The sequence below is a fragment of the Peromyscus californicus genome, unplaced genomic scaffold (genome assembly GCF_007827085.1).
Source record: "Peromyscus californicus insignis strain IS unplaced genomic scaffold, ASM782708v3 Scaffold_3__1_contigs__length_106647218, whole genome shotgun sequence".
NCBI classification, from domain to species: Eukaryota; Metazoa; Chordata; class Mammalia; order Rodentia; family Cricetidae; genus Peromyscus; species Peromyscus californicus.
The window spans coordinates 32,427,088-32,448,764 of NW_026294551.1; the positions used below are offsets into that span (position 1 = coordinate 32,427,088).

At 43.4% G+C, this 21,677-nt stretch overlaps 1 protein-coding gene across 1 annotated transcript; it reads right to left on the reverse strand.

Annotated features, from left to right (window-relative positions):
- Nucleotides 1–6,401: 6,401 nt before the first annotated feature.
- On the reverse strand, nt 6,402–21,352 carry Smim36 (small integral membrane protein 36). Its single transcript, XM_052759778.1, has 3 exons — nt 20,914–21,352; nt 19,806–19,866; nt 6,402–6,463 (listed from the first exon to the last, which is right to left on the reverse strand). Exon 1 carries the CDS (start codon nt 21,350–21,352, stop codon nt 21,071–21,073), a length of 282 nt encoding a protein of 93 aa, XP_052615738.1. The 3' UTR covers nt 6,402–6,463; nt 19,806–19,866; nt 20,914–21,070.
- Nucleotides 21,353–21,677: the final 325 nt, after the last annotated feature.

A 21,677-nucleotide genomic window follows, 5' to 3' on the forward strand; every position in this document is an offset into this window, starting at 1 on the left:
GCAAAACATCACTGACTGGTTGGCTTAATCAACAGAAACTCATTACCTGACTATTATGGAGGCTGAAAGTTCCAGTGCTCATGGGCACTCTAAGACCTCTCTTCTTTGCTTATAGAAAGCTGTGTTCTTGCTGTGTCCCTGTGTGGCTTTTTCTCTGTGCGTAAAACTGTTGGTGTCTTTTCCTCTTTTGTAGAGGGCATGAGGCACACATGCTTGTAGACAGTAACAGAAAAGCCAGAAATATTAAACACACAGGCTCTCTTTAATGGAAGAGATGTACATACCTGTTTTCCATCCAGAATACTAAAAATGGATGTGTTAATAACCTGGTAATCTTTGTTATTCTGTAAAGCCAGGTCTCACCCCCAATCCCCCTTATCCTGAGCATTGTTTCTTAGTCAATACAACCTATTCTTATGAGAAAGGGCCCTTGTACTTTGCAAAAGAGTTTGCTCTTCTGCTTATTACAAACGCTTCCTCCCTACACTCTTATCCTGGGCGTTGTTTCTCAGTCAACAGAATCCATTCTTGTGGAAGAGGTCACAGGTGCTCTACAGAAGATGTGTACTCTGCGAGGGAGTTTCAATGCCTTAAGCTTTGTTGTGACAACTGTTGTGAGGACACTTTCCCCCCAAGTTTCACTGTGTTTAACTATGTAGAAGAATAAACTGTTAGGGTCAGACTCCAGAAGTTTGATCCAGCTTAGCTAAGTAAGTCATGCCGTATCATGTTTCCTTCTTGCCTCTTCGTGGATCATTTCACTGTCAACAGTAGTGTTTGCCGGGAGCACCTCCCCCGACTCTTCCTCTAAAGCCATCAGACTATTGGGTTAGGGTCCCTTCCCTTATGACTCTATTAAACTTAGTTACCTCCTGAAAGGTCCAGTCTCTAAATACAGCCATGCACTGCATAACGGTGGTGTAGACAACAATGGGGCACATATTCAATGGTGGTCCCATAAAGTGATGTCAGTCAGTCTCATCATGGCATCTAAGTTTATAGAAATAGGTTCTGGTGTCTACACAATGACAAAGTCTCTTATGAAATGTCTTTTGGGACATATCAGTGCTGTTGGTGATTACATGGCTGCTCTTCAGTCATTTGGGATTTAGAGCTTCAACATGGAGATTTGGGGCCCATACAGTTCAGACCATAACAACCATATAATTAAAATATGTAGAGTTTTATACCTAAAAAGAATGTATCTGCTTTGTGTGTATTATACCTCAATAAGCAACATGAGCATTAGTCATCATGTAAAAATTACTATGCACTTAAAACCGGAAAACACATTGTGTAACTATCCAGGAAAGTGTAAGTTGTTTGTTTTTAATGACATTCATGTTTCAAATGAAGAACCGTGACAAAGAAACAAGAGTCACAGGCCACTCGCACTAGTTGTGCTTGACAAATTACATGTCCCTTCCAAGTGATACTGCTTTTGGCTCTGTAATGTGATTAGTAAACAGAGCAATTTAGGGCAGAGCATTCTTGTGGAAGAAATCTGTAATGTAGGTTACATTAGAAATCCATCGGGATGGGCTTGTCTGGAGAAGCAGATGGAGTTTGTTGATGATAGCCAAGTTCATGTTGTTTTTCTATGCACCTTGTTTGGGAGATTGTTGAGGTCAAGGTTGAAATAATTTAGGACAGATTTTAGGGCAAGTAGCCAAATGTAGAGAGCATACGACTTTGGCTTAAATCTTGGATTTAGATGAGTCAAAGTGAAACATCAATTCCACCTAGAAAAGGGGCTCGTAAAAGCTGGCAGGCAGTGTCACAGTGAAGACAGGAAACAAAAAGCAAAAACCACAGACGTAGGGATTGTCATCCGAAGGCATTTAAAAAAGATTAGTATTTTATTGTGTGGAGGTATTTCGCCTGCATGTTTATCTGTGTGCTACATGCATGCAGTGCCTGTGGAGGCCAGAAGAGAGTGTTGGATCCCCTGGAACAAGAATTACAGAAAGTTGTGAGTCATCACAGAGGTGTCGGGAATTGAACCCAGTTCCCCAACTGCTGAGCCATCTCTCCAACCTCCATCCAGTAGGATATCGTTGATATTTGGTATCGAGCGTGGTTGTTACAGCAGATTTATAATGGATCAGGTACAAGATGGTGAGAGACAGAATGGTCCAGTTTTTGAGGTTGCTATAGTCTAGCACCCTGGAGAGCTCCCTTTGAAGTCCCATGGCTGGGTCTGTGGAATGCTGGAAGACTTCTCTCCACTAAGACCCCAGAACTGGGTAGTCTTTGTTGGAAAGGTCTTCACTTATTATGATAAATTTTGTACTCAAGGAGCCAGGGACCTCATTGTTCACCCAAGAATATTTGGATCCTGAGTCAGAAGGAAAAAGTATCTCTTCTAAACTAATTGGAGTTTTCACAGGATCCCCCAAGCTGAGTAGCGGTAGTTCAGTTAGAGATGAATAAAAATAACAAGAAGTGTTAATATGTCCACTGCTTGATATGTAGTGCTCTATGTTGAAAAATTAGATGCCTGCATATTGATCTGGCTTTATTTATTGTTTTGTTTTCCTAAACAGGTGACTTAAGGCAAACAGTTGCTCTTCTTTCGGTTTAATTTTTTGATTATATGAAAGAATTTTGAGTTAAAGGACTCATCATCATCATCATCATCATCATCACCATCAATTCATGTGTGTGAGCTCATGTGCACGCATCTGCATGCCACAGTGTGCATGTAGAAGTTGGAGAAGAACTTGCAGGAATCAGTTCTGAGGGTCAACTCAGGTCGTCAGCCTTGCATGGGAAGTGCTTTTGCCCACTGAGTCATTTCACCAAGCCATCTAGAATCTCATGCAGTTTGAAAATGGAAATGACATTAATCTGTTTAACACAGTATTTACTCCATGGCAAAGCCTGTGTTGTGTGCTGAAAAGTTAATCAATGAGTCAGATACTGACAGACCTGTCCTGGTTTGAGCTGTTATCTCATCCAGGATCAATTTGTGTTCATTGATTTTCATCTGTGGTGTAGAAGACACTTTAATTTTTTGCATGGCAGAGTTGGGTTAAAACATTACAAAAAAGCAGGCATGATGGCACACACCAAGTACATTCCAGTACTTGGGATGAAGATTGTAAGTTCTAGGCTAGCCCAGGCTACCTAGTAAAGCTCTGTCTTAAAAACACAAAATGAAACTAAACAACAACAAAGCTAAGTAAAATAAAGCAACTCTGAAGTTTAAGGATGAGCTGAGACTTAACAGATAAGTACATGTTATATATTTAAGTACAAATCAAGTTCTCAACTCAGTTCTAACAGGCACAGGACAAGAAATATAGTGCTAACTCCGAGCACCTGACCCATCACTGCACTCAGCTCCAATCTGGGCATCTCACAGGGTGATCATTTCTTTCACTGTCAGTTCCACTCATTTGGAATCAGCTAGGAAATAAACTCCAGGATGCGTCTGTAAACAAGTTTCCAGAGCGGCTTAACTGAGGTAAGACTCACCCTGACTATGGGCAGCACCATCTCATAGGCTAAATATGAAGAAAGAGAGGAGGAAGCCATGTGGTCATCCAACATTCCTCTCTCCGCTTCCTGACAACGGCTACCAGGTGACCACATGCTTCACTCCCCAGCCACTGTGGTTACACCACCATAATGGGCTGTGCTCTCACATTGTGAGCCTTTCTGGAGTTTTGAGGTATTTTTTATCATCACAGCAATGAGATAGACAAATATACATAGATACACAGTAACAGTAGTCACAAGGTGAGAAAAGGCTTTTCTGTCCCTAAGATGTGTCCACATAGCTTTACAGTGTAAATGATGAGATGGGAAGTACTTCCTTAATGTCTTTGGATTGCAGCTCCTCATTCATTCCCCTTCCACTTGCTCCTTTGAGAGCAGAGTGTGTCTCACACAACATGGTATTTATTTCTGTATACCTAGTCCATAAATCTTAGAGTTGCAAGTGACAAGCAATTTAATAAATTTGGAACAACACCTGACTGGACAGAAGTAAATGTTAACAGAAGACATAGTTTTTGTTGATAACCAGTAAGTTAGCTAGTAAGTACCAAGGTCATTGTGGGCTACATTAGCAGAAGATGTAGACCCTGGGCAGTAAGAGAATTCAGTTCTATATCAGATGGCTGCATTCCCAAGCAGGGTATACTATTCTAGATAGCACTTGTAATGAGAGATGAAAAAACTGGAGATTATCCAAAGAAGAATGGACAAATGGGTGGCAGGACAACAGAGGAGTTAGCGGCATCCACTTTAGAGTCAGACTGTCAGTTCCAATCTTTGACACTTACCATGTCACCCCAGAGAAGTCACTTAATCTACCACAGGTTCGGTTTTCTCACCTATACACTGAAACTAATAACAGCACCTATCTCATGGGCCTCCAAGGATTATAGCTATGATGATATATTTTGATTTACAGTTGAAAGAACTGGCATTTAGTCTGAAATGTTGAAGATTTGGGAACTGGGGTTGGTGCGAATAGGAGGTGATATATCTCTCTAAGTATTTGGATGGACGCCATTGGGAAATTTTACTAGAATTACTCTCATTAGATTCAAATGACAGAATTCAGTAAAAAAGAGATTTGTAAGGAATGAGATGAAATAGCTTCAACACATGACAAAATTTTTTGATAGTTCAAATTGATGAAAATAGAACTCAAGCCTCTAAACGAGGTGGTGGTGTTCAGACTGAAGCGAGTTCAGGTGCCTGATTTCTATGTCTTTGGGATGGTACAGAGGGGAGCCCTGTACTGGTCACTGGCCAAGTGAGTTTGGACTCTTAGGAGTCCTCAGACTGTGTCTGAGAATAATTTAGGGGTTGAGCTCAGGATTCACTACCTGGCAAGCACCTTAGCTGATTCTGATAAACCAGTTTCCAGTGGGCTGTTTAGCTCCCATGGGACTGGAGGACGGGGGCTCCTTTCCCCTGTGTGAGGCCAAGATTGAATTCCACGGAGAAAGTTCTCCAAGGAGGGACAGGAAAACAAGTAAGGACGGCTGAGGGTGTGACTCAGTTCAAGAAGCTTGCCTAGCAAACAGAAGTTCTGAATTTGATCCGCAGCGCTACAAAAACGGGGTGTGGCGCATACGTTTAACCCCAGCACTCGGAGCTGTAGAGGCTGAAGAAGCCCTGCTGCAGCAGGATTACTCAGAGGGTGAAAATCAAGGTCGTCCTCAGCTACAGGGCTGGTCTGAAGCCAGCCAAGGCTACATGAGACCCTGTCTCAGTAAAGGAGAAGAGAAAAGAAAGAGGAGAATACAAGTGGCAGGCACGTGTTGGAGGTACTCAGTTAGAAGGAGCCGCCGGGGTAAGGCGTGTAACGAGAAGGCAAGGGCAGTGTGTGGAGAGCGTTAGCAGCTAGGGAGAGAGCTGGCAGGTCACCCAGCTAGGTCTCTGTGACAGATGAAGCACTCATGAAGACTCTCCGTGTGGAGGGATGAAGTTAACGATGAGTGAAAGCAGTTGCAGACCCAGTACTCCTTCCTTCTGTGTTGGGGGTTGGTGGAAAACGTCCCCCATAGACTCCTGTGTTGAACACTTGGTCTTCAGAGGGTGGCAACGTTTTGGGAAGTTGTGTCACCTAGATAAGACGGGTCCCAGCTGGAGAAAGTGGGTGACTGCTGTGTGTGGGAGTAGGGGTGAGGTTTATAGCCGAGCCTCACTTCCTGTCTCCTCTCTGGTTCCTGATCCTCCCAGATGTGGGCAAACTCTTGCCTCCTGCCTTCCCAGCCACCATGGACTGTGTTCCTTTAAACCGTGAGTCACATGAAATGTTTCCATCTTCATTCGCTTAAGGCGGGTTCTTTTTCACAGCGTGGGACAGATGACTGATGCTCTCAGTGTTCTCGAGCCAGGGCTCTGGAGCTTGAATTGTCACCTTTTCATGCCTGTGCCATACTTAATTATACATTGTGTGGCTAACGGCCCCAAACCTTAATGCTCCCTTCCATTCACAGTAGACAGGAAGGTGGGGCATTCTGTGATGTCATTCTCCCAGCTCCAGAGGACACAGGAAGCACTCAGAGGTCCATTCAACACAAAATTGACACACCACAGGACTGGAAACCAACAACCAAAGTTTTCTCTTAAATGACAAGTTCTTCTGCCTGTGGCTAGCCCAGCCACTGGCAAGTCAGCACTTTCGTTTCTGTCTCAAGGCAATCCTTAAGTTAATTAGCTACGATTATTAGCCCTGCTGCAGCAGAATGCACAGTCACAAAGGAAGGAAATGAAGGCACCAGGGAGAAGCAGTGGGGGGGGGGATTCTGCTAACGGCTCATGGTCACACTGACCAATTAAGCCCTACCGCAAACCCCTCCAAAGCCCAAAGCAAAACTGACCCCAGAACACAGAGACAGCAAAGGACAATTTGAAGTGAAAAATATGTACTTACACAGTGTTCTCTCTAGTGCCCTCCCGCATTCTGAGGCCATGAGATGTCCCCGAAGATGGATTCCTGTGGGAATAAATCACAGCAGGCAAGAAGAAGAGTGAGACTTGTTAGAAGCTTCGGTTGGAAGACTTCTTCTCTTATTAGGTGTGTGATTTGGGGCCAGTCGGTTCCATTACTGTGGAATCAAGATACGGAGACACCAACTTCAAAAGGTATAGGAGCCTTCTATGTGAAGCACTCACCGCCCTGTGCTCTGACTTAGATGTGTGAAGCTGAGTTCCTGGCTCCCCTCTCTGTGACTGGTTCTCTTATTGGGCCAATGTACAGCTTGTTGGCCCTAACACTGTCTTCATGAAGACACCAATAAAGTTTATTTCTGCTGAACTAGGACCAGTGTTGGTCAAATCTGTCTAAATTTACCCATTTTTACAGAGACACTATTATGACTATTAAGTGGTTAGGAGTTGTTTTAGTTTCCTAGGGCTATCATAATAAGGTACCAAGAATTGGGTGGCCAGAAACAGAAATCTATTCTCTCATGCTTTTAGAGGCTAGAAGTCTGAACCAGAAATGTTAGCAGGGCCATGCTCTCTGACTTCACTAGGGGAAAACCCTCCCTCATGTGTTTTAGTCTCTCATGCTGGTGTGCCATAAATGGTTCTCCCTGGTTCATAAACATATCACCCCAGGCTCACTGGGGCTTGCTTCCTGTCTGTCTTCAGGTTGTGTTTACTCTGTGTGAGAATTTCCCCCCTTTCACGTTATACCCACTCTCATGGTTCCATCTTAACAACTCTTATTTCCAAACTACTGTGCTGTGTTACATTTGAAGGATTTGGACTTTAATGTATCTTTTCGAGTGAGCACGAGATGAAATAATGTTGAAGGTTCAACCATGGACATCACCTAAGTCCATGAATTAATGTGAATATGACTAAACTCGGGGCGAGGTTGTGAACCTCCTGACATAAAGCAGCACACAGCAAATGGAATCATAAATGAACAATTTCCATCAGAAGAGTAATTAAATCTGAGCCTGGGTTTTAGTTGACTTTAATGCGTAAGAAATATGGAAAATAGAAGAAAAAGCAAATCAAACAATGAAACAGGCTGGCAAACCACAAATGTACAGTATGATCAAGAGTAAAAAATACTCATAATTGCACTGGTATAAATGAGATAGGCTGCCTCAGGAAGTGTTTGTGATAAGAATATTGAACATGCTAGGTGTGGTGGTGTGTGTTTGCAATCCTGGCACTTGGGAGGCTGAGGCAGGAGGATTATGAGTTTGAGGTACATACTGAGACCCTGCCTCAAAATCCCTAACTAACTAACTAACTAACTATAAACCAAAACCAAAGCTAAAATAACAAACATATACACGCTGTGCGATATTTTATTTGTGTTCTGACAAAGCTTGCTTGGAGTCAGAGGGTGGAGCTAGCCACTAGTTAACCATAGAGGTCTGGAGGTCTGTCCAGAGAGGAGATAGGAAGTGGTAAGGTGGGGTGGAGAGAGGATCCAGGTCCTTTTGGATTGAAGAACAGAAGAGGTAGGAATGGAAGAGGTAGCTGCTCCCCTGTTCTCTGATCTTTCAGGTTTTTACCCTGATATCTGACTCTTGGTCTTTATTGATAAGATTAATTAGATTTATGCTTCATATACATGGAAGGTTGTAGCTCATTCTAAAGGACAATAAACCCAGTCCCTGTTATAAATCAAGAGCATAAGAAAAAAGAAACTGTTCTACACTGAAAAGAAAACTGAGTGGCTGGGAGATGGCTCAGTGGAGAAAGTATTTATCACACAAACATAAGGACTAAAATTTAGATCCCTAAATTTCACATAAAATGTTGGTAGTCATGGTCTACCCTTTCCCTGTATTCCCAGCATTCAGGGAGCCTGAGACAGATCTCACTAAGGCCAGACTGGCTAGCTGAATTGGAAAGCTCCAGGTTCAGTAGAAGACCTTAACTCAAGGCAAACAAGTAGAGAGAGATTGATGAACACATTGTTGATATCAGCCTCTGGCTTCTACACATACATGCACACACACACACACACACACACACACACACACTCAGACATGTGAACATAGACACATACACACATACCACCGGCAAATAGACAAGAAGTATTAGGACCAGATATGCCGTGTAGTCCTCGTTTGGATTCTGATTTCAAGCACTTGGAAACACACTACCATTGATTGGATCATGGAGGATTCGAAGAGACCCTTGCTTTGCAGACATGGGAAGAAGACAGGGGTGATACAGGAAGATGTTCAAATTTCATATAATTTCTAGAGTTATTACACTTCTTGATAATTTTATAGACATTGGCTACCATTCTGTCTACTTTTTAGTATATTTGAAAACATTCAAACAAACACAAACACACACACACACACACACACACACACACACACACACACATACACACACACACCCTAAACCAAAAGAAAAGCATTTCCCCCAAACAGCACATTCTGTAGTTCTTGGTCTAAGACCACGATTGTCCTCTTAATCTGTCCATAGAGTAACACTGATAACTGTTGTACATTGCACTTATTTTCACACAGTTGTAAGAATTTTCTGTGTTGTAGCTAATAATCCAATTAAACCCCAGCAGGCAGATGTCCATTATCATCTCCACTTTACAAAGGAGGAAACTCAAGATCAAAGATTTTATGTCACCACTAAAGAGTATGTAGCAAGTGACTTGAGAAAGCCAGAGTTTTAACTAAGTGGTCTCCCTCTAGCATATTCTGATCCATTCTTTTTATACATCATGTTAGTTTTCCTGAATACACTGAACACACACACACACACACACACACACACACACACACACACACACACACACACACGACGAGAGAGAGAGAGAGAGAGAGAGAGAGAGAGGAGAGAGAGAGAGAGAGACTTTTTGTAGAGCACGTTAGGCTTATGTTTCAATCTCTCCATCTCTGTATGATCCTATTTTCATGTGCATGTGTCTAAGTTACCCATAACTCCTCCCCAGCCTTCCTCCTCTGCTACTAACCTAGTTACCTAGTTTAGTTCTTTGTAATCTCTCTCATCAGAATTAGCTAGAGATGGTGACTCCTACATTTTTTAGATCATTGTTCATGTGGGTCTGGATCAGGCCTTGGAAGTTGTGTTGTTAATAGACATCTGTATGATTTTGGTGGTTTGTTTCCACTGCACTTTGAGATGGAACTGGTGTGTTGCTACCTGTAGCTGGCACCTTACTCTACCAAACACTCCACCCAAGTGAGCTACCTTAGTCTACCCTAATCACCAAGTCTGATTTCAAGTCCCTGTTGTTCGCTTTAGCATGACAGGGGAGGCAATCTGAGCAAATCAACTCAACCTAAACTGAAAATAACTCAGAGCATCTGCAAATTTTCAGTTACACTTTCCAAAGACTTTCAACCAGTTTAGAGATGGGTTCATTGATGGAAGCACTCATATATTGATGACAAACATGTACTGAGAACACACCATGACCTGGACATTGGTGACAGAAAGTAAAAGACTGCTTTTGCAGGTACTGTAAGAAGACAGGGATGTTGTAGGAATATGTCCACATTTCATATAATCTTAAAAGTTGTTCCACTTAGTGACAAGTTTTTGGAGGTTGGCTACCATTCTGTCTACATTTTAGTATATTTGAAAATGTTTCCAGTAGAAATAAAGTCAACCTAAACCATAAGAAAAACATTTCTACTTTCTGAAAAGCTCCGTACAGTGAATGGAATGGCCAATGAGAAAAGCTACCCTGAGCAAGTGCAACTGTACACCTTTGCTTAAATAATGCTGCGTGAAACTAGATAAGGTTGAGATGGAGACCCTGGGAAGTCTTACTGATGTGTATTTTTGGCAACCATAATATCAAAAGTTACATTAAGACAAACATGTTGAGTGAAATAGAAAGGCACCTTGGTGGCCTGAGTTCTGGCAGTGAGCAGGCCAGGTACCATGCTGACCAGAGGATTAAAACAACCGTGTGTGTGTACATGTGTTCATGTATGTGGGCACATGTATGGAGGTCAGAGGATAATGTCTGTGTCAGTCCTTAGTTGAGACAGTGAGTTCTCCTGGCTCTGGCCCACCCCCACCTCACCACAGGAAAGCTGAGGTTGCTTGTAACTACCATGGTGCCAAGCTTGCACGGCTTCTGAGGACCAGATTCAGATCCTCACACTTGCATGGCAAGTACGTTACCCACTGACCTATCTCCTCAGACCTCCAGTCAGGATGCTCATCCTTTCTGTCTGCCATTGCATTCCTGGCTTGGACTGGGGGACCACGAGAGTCCTCTCTAGCTCTGACAGCCTATGAATGTCCAAGCCAATGCAAAAATCCACTCTTGTGAGCCAGAATGTGGGAATGGGCCCTGGCAGCTCATGTTCCCTAAAGAATAATTTTAACTCTTGGTTTGTACGCTTGACGTTTCTTGAGGATGGAAAAATGCATAAAGGCAAACATATGATATGGTCTCAGAATGAGAGTGATGAGTGTTCCAGATCCACTGTACAGTCCTCCCTGAAACGGAGAGCAAGAGAAAAATTAGTCCATGCTATTCATGATTTCCCATCTCAAGCACCATCCAAACAGATTTCAGTCACGATTTGGAAAACTCTGTTGTCAGCACCAGGGATGCATTCGGTAGGCTTATGTAAATTTACTTATATTCAGAAAGTGAAAAACAGTTGCGGCTTACGGTACATTGATTATATAGATCAGCAGGAAAATGAAACAAAATACTAGAGTACAAACTGAGTAACAGGATTGTGAGTGGACTTCCATCTTTTCTAAACTTTGCTGTATTTTTTCTCAAAGTTTCCTAGATGAATAAGTGTTCCTTTCACAATAATAAAAAAAATGCAACGAAAATAATGTCAGTGTTGAATAAAAAAGACATGAACAGGATATCACCTGCTACTAGGTCAACAACATCATCTCTTTCTTTTCCTCATCTATATTTTTCAAGATTACCTTAACAAAGACATATTAATTTTGGAAAAGAACAGACAACAGTTGCGATTGGGGAGGCTGCTCATGACCAATTCACGCTCTGCTCTTTTCTCTCGGAGTTTGTTGAGAGCGTCAGTGTTCCTAATAAATTCCTGCCTCTTCCTTCCTCCTTGTAGACAGAGGCAGGGTTTTGGTTAAGGGCTGCTCAGTGAAAGGTAAGCACATACAGTGTGGGCCTCTGGTCTGACTCAGCTGATCCATGCCTGTTTGCCTTATTTTTCATTCCTTGGCTTGTCGGGACCTCAGAGTTAAGAGTTTGGAACCGTAGTGTCCAAATTCTGATGAGAAAGAATCTCAAGGACACACACACGCACTGCAAAGGTTGGGGAGCAGAGATATGGTTACCTGGGACATAGGGGCTGTCTTGGATGCTGTGGACACAGAGCTACTGAGACAAGTTCCTGTCAACAAGGGGGCCGGAGACAGCAAAGGCCAACACCATGTTTCAACCAGTGTATTCTGTTCGCTTTCCTTCTTTCTTTCCTCCTTCCCTCCATTTTTTTCCCTTTCTCGTTTCTTCACTCCCTCCTTCCCTCTCTCCCTCTCCCACCTTCCCTTTCTTTCTGATTGTTGTTGTTTGTTTGTTTTGCTTTTTTGTGGCATTGGGTGTTGAACCGAGGACATTGGTACATTCGAGGCAAATGCTTTATGAGTGAGTGACACCCTCAACCTCTGATTCTTTATTAGCTACACCTGAGTGTACTTTTAAAATAAATACAACCATTTTTTTTAAAAGAAAGCAACATAAACTTCAATTCCTAAACACCAAAGCTGTCTTTAAAAACTAATGGTTTTTGTGGAACTGCAATGAAATTTACTTAAAATGGAAATACAAGGCAATGTTCTAAAAATTAAAGATTGTCTGAGGCGCCAATGAATCTCACATGTTTCATATTGTCAACACTCCCTGCACGGTGGTGAGCTCATTATTTTTGCATTTTTGGAACGTATTTGTTAATACACCCTAGCATCTAGAAAATCAATGCACTGCCATATGCCTAGGCTGAGACCATTTGTCATGGTGTGTGTTCCCTCCAAAGAGCGCAGGACAGACCTAGACTTGTAGAAGCTCCAGTGTGGGGATAGTTACTTGAAATGTCAGATGGAAAACACACTAGCAAATGGTGGTGGTGGTGGTGGTGGTGGTGGTGGTGGTGGTGGTGGTGGTGGAGGTGGTGGTGGTGGTGGTGGTGGTGGTGGTGGTGGTGGTGGTGGTGGAGGTGGTGGTGGTGATGGTGGTGGTGGTGGTGGTGGTGGTGGTGGTGGTGGTGGTGGTGGTGGTGGAGGTGGTGAGAGGTGGTGGTGGTGGAGGTGGTGGTGGTGGTGGTGGTTGTGGTGGTGGTGGTGGTGGTGGTGGGTGGTGATGGTGATGGTGGTGGTGGTGGTGGTGGTGGTGGTGGTGGTGGAGGTGGTGGTGGTGGTGGTGGTGGTGGTGGTGATGGTGGGGTGGTGGTGGAGGTGGTGGTGGTGGTGGTGGTGGTGATGGTGGTGGGTGGTGGTGGTGGTGGTGGTGGTGATGGTGATGGTGGTGGTGCTGGTGCTGGTGCTGGTGGTGGAGTAAATGCTGATCCCATGAAAGGAGGACTCAAAATTCTGTTGACACTTCCCACCGCTACTCACTGATCAACAACACCACAGCCTGGCGTGGTTTTTCAGGACACACCTTCCCGTCACTAGTGGATTCATTGTAGAAGCAAGAGGAAAGGCCAGGAGACAGAAAAGCTGCAGGATCACACATACCCTGGAGCAGGAACACCCTTGGAAAACTGCTAATGAATTCTCCTCCTGTGCTCTTTATGCAACTGGTGGGAGGAACTGGGCTTGATTTAGAACCCAGAACTTAAGCTCCAGGCTGCAGCCCCAAGACCTAGTTGGTTACTTCAGTCTCTCAGCTCTTCTCTCCATTTGGGGAGGGTCAAGTGGCAGCTGCGGTGAACCATCTTAGATGCCTCCTCCCTGCTGTGTTCTGTAGCAGTTCACTGTTATGGGGTAGTCATTCTCATTCAGCAAAAGAAACAAAGTCACCACCAAAGAAGGGAGACGCACTGATGTATTCAGTCCTGTGTGAAGTGAGGTGCTCTCTCTCTCTCTCTCTCTCTCTCTCTCTCTCTCTCTCTCTCTCTCTCTCTCTCTCTCTGTGTGTGTGTGTGTGTGTGTGTGTGTGTGAGAGAGAGAGAGAGAGAGAGAGAGAGAGAGAGAGAGAGAGAGAGAGAGAGAGAGATCACATGTGTGGGGGTTTACTCAGTCTATTGCATTAGATATTTAATATCCAATCAAGAGGTTTAAAGAAAAGAGTAGAATTACCAGTTAAGGGGGGAACTTGGCCTTTGTATATATGTGCATAGATCTAGTCCAACCTAAAATAAAATATGTTTATTTCTTCTTCTTCTTCTTCTTCTTCTTCTTCTTCTTCTTCTTCTTCTTCTTCTTCTTCTTCTTCTTCTTCTTCTCCTCCTCCTCCTCCTCCTCCTCCTCCTCCTCCTCCTTCTCCTTCTTCTTCCTTTTCTTCTCCTCCTCCTTCTATTCCTCTTCCTCCTCTCTCTCTCTCTCTCTCTCTCTCTCTCTCTCTCTCTCTCTCTCTCTCTCTCTCTCTGAGACAGGGCTTCTCTGTGTAGCCCTGACTCTCCTGGAACTTGCTTTGTATACCAGGATGGCCTCTAACTCAGAGATCCACCTGCCTCTGCCTCCTGAGGGCTGGGAGTAAGGATGTGTGCCACAATGCTGACTTATTTATTTTCTTAACAAAATAAAATTGTATATCGTGTTCTTAGGCAGGGTTTTGACTCTCAGTTACCCAGATTAAAGCATGAGACTTGGTGGGGCAGATCAGAAACAGACTGTTCCTTTCACACGTAGACAAAATCAGAGGTGACATGGTAGAGTGGGGTAGACATCTACAGTCAGACATAGAAAAGGACTCATAGCGTTGGTAAGAATGTGTATGTGGCATAATAAATGAATACACATACATATGCACACAGAAGCCTAAGCACTAGAATCAGGTTCACTGAAAGGAATGTTCATTCACCTCTCAAAGACATTTAGTAGGCACTGGTTTAAAGAACAGACTTTACAGTTCCGGTTGCCAAGATTGTGTCAAATCGGGAAAATGATATATCATCTCAGCATTGCAACGACAGTTCAGAAGACGTGTGCCCTGTGCTCTGGTAGCCCTTTTCTTGCTTCTTGGTAAATTTCATGAGGTCAGAGTGCATATCCGTTGTGGGAGCTGATGAATCCTGAGAGCCCTGCACTGGTCTGTGCTGTACAAATACTTTTCAGGTAAGTGCTCTACAGGTGCATGACAAGCTTTTCCCAAAACAGCCATGCCTCCTCGTGTATCTGCATTACGAATGAGCTGAGGGTGACATCAGGGTGGTGCAAATCTTCACTTACCTCCTGTTTTCAAATGGGTAAATCATTCACAGCCTTAGGTAACCCATTCTTAGTAACAAACGCTTCTCAGCACAGGCCGGCACCGATGGTGACTCACCAGTGTGCTATGACTCTCTGGCTTCTGGCCACCTCTGTAACCACAGTTTATCATACCTTTGCCCTAATCTGATTGGACGTCTCCACAAGCCATGTTTATACAGATCACTATGTGAACGGTGCTTTTTTACAAAACTGAAAATGGGCAAATGACGGAAAATGTGTGCAAAGTTCAAGAGCAAACTGACTTAGACCAAATCTCAGGAGACGGTATGTGTGTGGGTTGGGGGAGCGCACACACATGTGCACACTCTTCTGTAATAAGAACACCGTTACCAACCTGACTGGTGCTCCAGATTCCCAATTTCATGACACGTTTGCTCCAAGCTTCTCCTGAACAGTGTTAAAGTCTCCCAATGCAGCATGTTTTTCTCTCCCTTTGGAGAGAAAAATCTTTGACTTGGGGTTATGACAAAATTTCCAACAGTATCTGAAGTGCCCCTAAATACTATGAATTTGTGTGAAGTTGTTAACACTGGTGAGTTAAAATCAAAATGTCAGAGAACTCTGAAAAGCACTGAAGATACTCTTCAACTATGTCAGCAGTCTCAAATATTCAGGCAAGACTTAATTATTTATGCAAAGCAAGCCCACCAACTCATTAGTATGCAAATTTGTCTAATATTAGTAAAACCTGTGTACACTCAAAAATTGTTGTAAAATAAATTCGTGACTCAATTGCAGTAAATATGTACTTTGTATGTCTTTTTAATGTACCTTTATAGTCTTAGTCACATAAAGATGGCTTGGATAAAGAGGCCGTTAAGTGGAGAGAGTTTAAGAGCCTCTGCCTGCTTCTGTTTAACACGGCCTATCTCTAGAGGCTGGACATCCAAGATCAAGGCATGAGCAGGGACCGCACTCTCTGAAGGCTCTGGAAGGACCTGCTCCAGGCCATTCTCCTGCCTTCCAGCTCTTTTGTTTTGGTTGGCATAACTCTAGTCTTCACAGAGTGGTTTCTATGACTGTCCATGTCCAGTCATGCACTCCTTTTAAAATTTGGAGACTATGTCTTACTATGCAGTCCAGGTTAGCCTTAGACTCATGATCCTCGTGGCTCTTAGCCCTAAGCACTAAGATAACAGGCATGTACCCTCTGGCCCGGCTGAATTTGAAGCCACAGTAGCCATATTGAATTAGGGGTCCGTCCTACTTCCTGTATGAGTTTATCTTGACTAATTATTGGCAGAAATGGCTTTATTTCAAACCAAACTCAAAATTTGAGGTGTCATGTCTAAAGATTCCTACGAAATAAATCGGGGGACATATGGTGGTGGGAAAAACTCAACTCCTAACCTTTTTTTCATCCTCCCAAATTTCCACTGTGAGTGGCAGCATGCCCCTTACCCTGAACTGACCCGAGCCTTCAAGTGATGTGACTCCTTCTTATGTCTACCTATCTAACGGTGTACCAACAATGGCTTTCTTGTCACCGCTTCACTATTTCACCCATGTTTTAGTTGAAATAAAAAGACTTAGGAAGTCAAATCATGCACACAAATGGCTTGCCAGCAGATGCTGACAGAAAGGAACTGAGGTGCGTTTGTCTGGGAGAATGCCCAACCTTAGTCCACTATCCCCTAGTGACCTTGGAAACACCGGGGGATACTTTTCTGTCCAAATCAGGACAATTAGTTTATCCACCATTGGCAACTCTGGCTATAATATTCAGTGGCGCAAATCTGGTCATTTCGTTATTTACTAGGCATGCACTGAACAGTGTCCTAGGTATTAAAAGTGATCAGTAGGTAGAACATATAAGGGTAGTGGCAATTATCTGTTGTGGAAAAAAAATTAGCACAGGGTGAGACCAATGGTACTGGGTTCAGATCCTGCCTGCTGAGAGTGCTAGCTACTCTCGGGCCTTGCCAAAGCTGTATCTATTCTTTGAGTTACATATCATTAAATTTAAACCATTTTTTGTCACTCTCCCATAAGAGTGTGAGGATTAAACTTTTGAAAATCCCCTTTCTTCTCCTTTTCTGCTGCCCTGCCTGCCGGGTGTTTTATATGTATGTCTCCCACAGCTACTGCTGTGGCCAAATTAGGGGAAATGTTGCATTTGCTTTAATAATAATTGTACATGGTGGCAAAGTACCAAATTAAAATAATGTGAACCAAGAAAGCGCTAATCCCACAAGGAAACATAACTAAGATGGTATTTGAAGGTCAGGGGAACCGAATGTTTCTTCTGGTTGGCAACCCATCCCACTGGGTTTCAGTGCTGAATTTATAAAACCTAAGAACCTCACAGTTGTGAAATGAATTCCTCTAGGAAATAACTTTAATTAAAAATAAGAAGCTGTGAGGCTGGAGAGATGGCTCAGTGGTTAAGAATGTTGGCTGCTCGCCGGGCGGTGGTGGCGCACGCCTTTAATCCCAGCACTCGGGAGGCAGAGCCAGGCGGATCTCTGTGAGTTCGAGGCCAGCCTGGGCTACCAAGTGAGTTCCAGGACAGGCGCAAAGCTACACAGAGAAACCCTGTCTCGAAAAACCAAAAAAAAAAAAAAAAAAAAAAATGTTGGCTGCTCTTCCAGAGGACCCAGGTTCAATTCCCAGCATCCACATGGTGATTCACAACCATCTGTAACTATAGGCCCTGGGAATCTAACTCCCTCTTCTGACCTCTGTGGGTACTGCATGCAGCCAAAACACCCATTCACTGAAAATAAAAATAAAGAGTAACTAAAAAAATGATTTTCTAGGGTTTGAAATGCAAGCGGTGCTGGAAATTTATCTCAGAATTTATATGCTAATGGTATGTGGAGGCGTGGCCTTTGAGTAGGAACTTCAGGCTAGCTGAGAGTGAGAATTCTTATTATAGAGCTAGTGGCTTCGTAAAGCACATGTGGCCATCACAACATATGGATACTTGAAAATAGGTTTTTGGATTTTGTTTCATTTTGAGACAGGGTTTCTCTGTGTTGCTTTGGTGCCTGTCCCGGATCTCACTCTGTAGACCAGACTGGCCTAGAACTCACAGAAATTTGCCTGGCTCTGCCTCTCGAGGAGCTGGGATTAAAGGCCTGTGCCACCACCGCCCGGCTTGGTTTTTTGTTTGATGGTTTGTTTTTGTTTTTAAGTAGTATTTTGCATGGAATGATTTGCAGTGGGTTTTGGTCATTGTGATCTCTGAACATACCGGGCATTCATAGGATGGGTAGGTCAGTACTGTTAGTAATCAAAAAGAATAAGATTGTGGTGACAAAATAAAGTTGGATGGCTTTACAGAAAGAAAAAAGAAAAGAAAAGAGACCAGGGCTAGCATTTTTGTGTCAGGTGACATCCTCTGCCATGTTGTAATGTGGCAACAAGACCTTGACCAGATGCTAGCACCATGCTCTTGGACATCCCAATCTGCAGATCATGAGTCAATTGACCCCCTCCTCTTTATAAATCACATGATCTACAAGTCTGAGTTGTAGCCACAGAAAAACAGACCAGGGTATCAGCAAGAGGCTTGCAGATATATGCTTGTCATAAAATTCTGAGTATGTACTACACAGGAAAAAAAATTATATATATATATATGTTTTTAAATTGTGAAATTGGTTCCTGTTTAGAGAACACAAATTGAATAAACTACAAATCATATGACCTGGGGATGTTTAGAATAGTTCACTGCCAACTATTCCAACCTTAGCTGGCCTGTAGTTTGTCTTCTGCTTTCCTTTTTTTTTCTCTCCTCTATCTTTATTTTCTTTCATGGTGGTAGTTACTATTACTATTATCATTATTATTTGACTTTTGTTTTCTTATGATATACTTTTCTCCATCTCTTTTAATTTCCCTTTAAAAAAAGAGTGTGTGTGGGGGTGTGTGTGTGTGTAAGGGGAGGGCAGATGCCCTCTGTGGTTACAGTAGAGTGTCAGTCCCTCTAGAGCTGGAGTCACAAGCATTTGTAAGCCACCCAACATGGGAGATTGGAACTGAACTCTGGTTCCAAGAGCAGTAAGCACCTTTAGCTCCTGAGCTCTCTCTTCAGCCCCTACTTTTTCCTTCTTGAATTGGCCCAAATATGGAATTGAAACGTAACTGCCAAGTATTTCATGTAACCATTTTTAAGCGAATGCTTATTTCATTTTCTTAATTAAGAATATTCTTAATACTCTTATTAGATGAGTTGAACATTTATGTCTGTCAAAAGCTCAGTTAATTAACACTGCTAACATTAATTTTTGATAGCTCATTGACTTTTCCTCCAGTGATATATTTTGCATCCACTGACATAGGGTAGATAAAGAAGGACATTAATATGAAGAAAGAAATTTCTAGAAGCAGTGTGTGAATTTTCCATATTATACAGTCATGTTTTACATTTTCATTTTAAGAGTGGAGATTGCTATCTTTCTGTGTATTTTCAACATAATTTTCAAAACATGTCTGTAAGGGAACCAATCTGTCTTCGTGTTGTTACAGCGACTTTAAAGACAGAAGAGAATTCAGGGTCGAATCTGGCAGGGCAGCGTGGGGCAGGCTCTCCTCTTCCCTCTTTCCTCACAGAAACTATAATTCTGTTTCTCATTTTTTCATTGTTTCGGAAGACACCAGACTTCCACAGTCAATGGCTTCTATAATTTTTTTGCTTCTAAGCTTTGTTTTAGCCATTCCTTCTATACAAAAGCTCACCTCCTGTATTTCCAACCCACTTTCACTTTCCAGGAGTTGAAAGTTGAATCACTGTCTCTCTGATGGTCAAGTTGGTGAGACTGGCCAATCAACACTGAGCAAATGCATCTCTGCTCCCACGGCCTCTACAGACCCCGGCAGCGCATACACAATGCTCTTTCCTCTCACTGTCTGGGGCAGGTGTGACTCTTCTGCCCCCTGTTAGGCAGCGAAACGCAGAGGGCAGGAGCTCATGGCTCACTTACGTCTTTCAACTCCACACAGGTCCTCAGCAGAAAAAAAGGGTCAGCCAATCATCAAGCAGACCTGTAAGGGAAGGGAGGGCATGGCACATACATGTACAACAGAGATAACAATGTAAGCTCGGATGAATGAGCAGGAGAAAAAATTATTAGTCAACAGCAACTACAAAAGGAGCAAGAAGGTTGTGGGTTCTCTTTTGGGGATTAAAACACACAGCTGTAAGACCTCAGACTATAAAAAAAAATAAATCTTCAATACATTTGTATTAAATCAGATCAGATTTGAAGACTAGAGGTAAAACGTTGTGTGTTTGTGTGTGTGCATGTATTTATGCATGTGTAGGTAGGTATGCATGTGCATGTGTACATATGTGGTGGCCAGAGGTTGGTATTTTCTATTATTCTTCATTTTATTTTTTGAGGCAGGGTCTCTCGCGGAGCCTGGAGCTCACTGATTCAGCTAGACAAGATGATCACCATGCCCCAGGGATCTATCTGTCTCTGAGATTACAGGCATATGACACTACACCCATTTTTTTTTTTATGTCTGTGCTTGGAATCTGAACTTGGGTCCTCCTGCTCCTGTAGTTAGCATTTTACCGAATGAGCTGGCTTTCCAGTCCCCAGAGATCAACCTTTCTGATGAGAAGTACACGTAGGAATAAATAAAGCCAACATTCATCACAGCAAGACTAATTGTCAAGCATTGTCTCAAGTAGTTTTAGTGAACAGACTCATTGAAAACTGAAATTTTCAAATGACCCTGTCCCTAGGCCTGAGGTATGAAGAGGTAGCCCAACCCAGGCTTGGTCACACAGCTTGTGATTGGAGGGGAAATGGAATGCGGTGAGCTGTTATACAAAAAAAATAATAACCCGAAGTCTGAGTGTATAAATAAATGTGATTACTGGGAAGTATTGGAGTTATAAAGTACAGATGTTATTTAGTTTCATTATTTATTCCATCCCCCGACACCCCACACGTCTTTTAAACCTTATGCATCACCTCTCCCTCCTAGCATGAAGGCATGAGTAACCAGCCTCACTGTAAAATGATAGTGCTGAGGTCTTGCACTTGGAGAACACAGTTGGAGACCGTCGGAGCATCTTACCTTAAACAGTTGCTTGAGCAGAGGGTGGGTAGTAAGACAGAGCCTCAGTTTCCTCCTCCAGTCAGGACCTGCATTTGGGGAGAGAACTGGAGCCACAACAGGAACAGCTGTTTCCTGCTGCATTTGGTGGTCTCTCCCCGACATCCCGTATCCAGTCTCATACCACGGTGCTTTTCTTCCCTATTGGAGCGGGATCCTTAAAATGAAGGCTGGGTCCCCTTACCCAGTGGGATCCATGAGCGCTACGCTGCGTCACCACCACTCGGATGGAAGGCTGGGCGGTCAGTGTGGTCTCCGGTGCGTACTCCTTGCTGGGATCCTTGCCCCGGCAGTCATACAGCACGCAGGAGATGAGGAACACCAAAAGTAAAATGACGTAGCTTGCAACTAGGATGATGAGGTTCAAGGTGACAGGGTCGATCTCCAGGTAAAACTCCATCACCTCTCCCACGGCGGCGGCAGCGGCGGCGGCGGGGAAATGTGTCTAGGGGAAGGCATTTGGGGTCAGTTTGGGCATTGCAGGGAGCCAACACAAAGGCTATATTGACTCTGGAATAAAAAATACAGTAATCCCCACTGCTCCAGGAAACCTCGGGGATTAGAGCTGCTCAGTTTAATAACTTAAGCTCTTTCCGTTAATACCACAGGCACCAACACTGGAGAGAAGAGTGGTGGAGGGGGAGAGGGAGAGGCGCCTGAACACAAGTGCTGCTAATGAGCGAGCGCCTACCACACCAAGACAACAGTCACAAACCCAGATTGCC

Excerpts from the sequence above, each read along its gene's own strand:
- Smim36 (XM_052759778.1), bottom strand. The coding sequence starts at position 21,352 with ATGGAGTTTTACCTGGAGATCGACCCTGTCACCTTGAACCTCATCATC.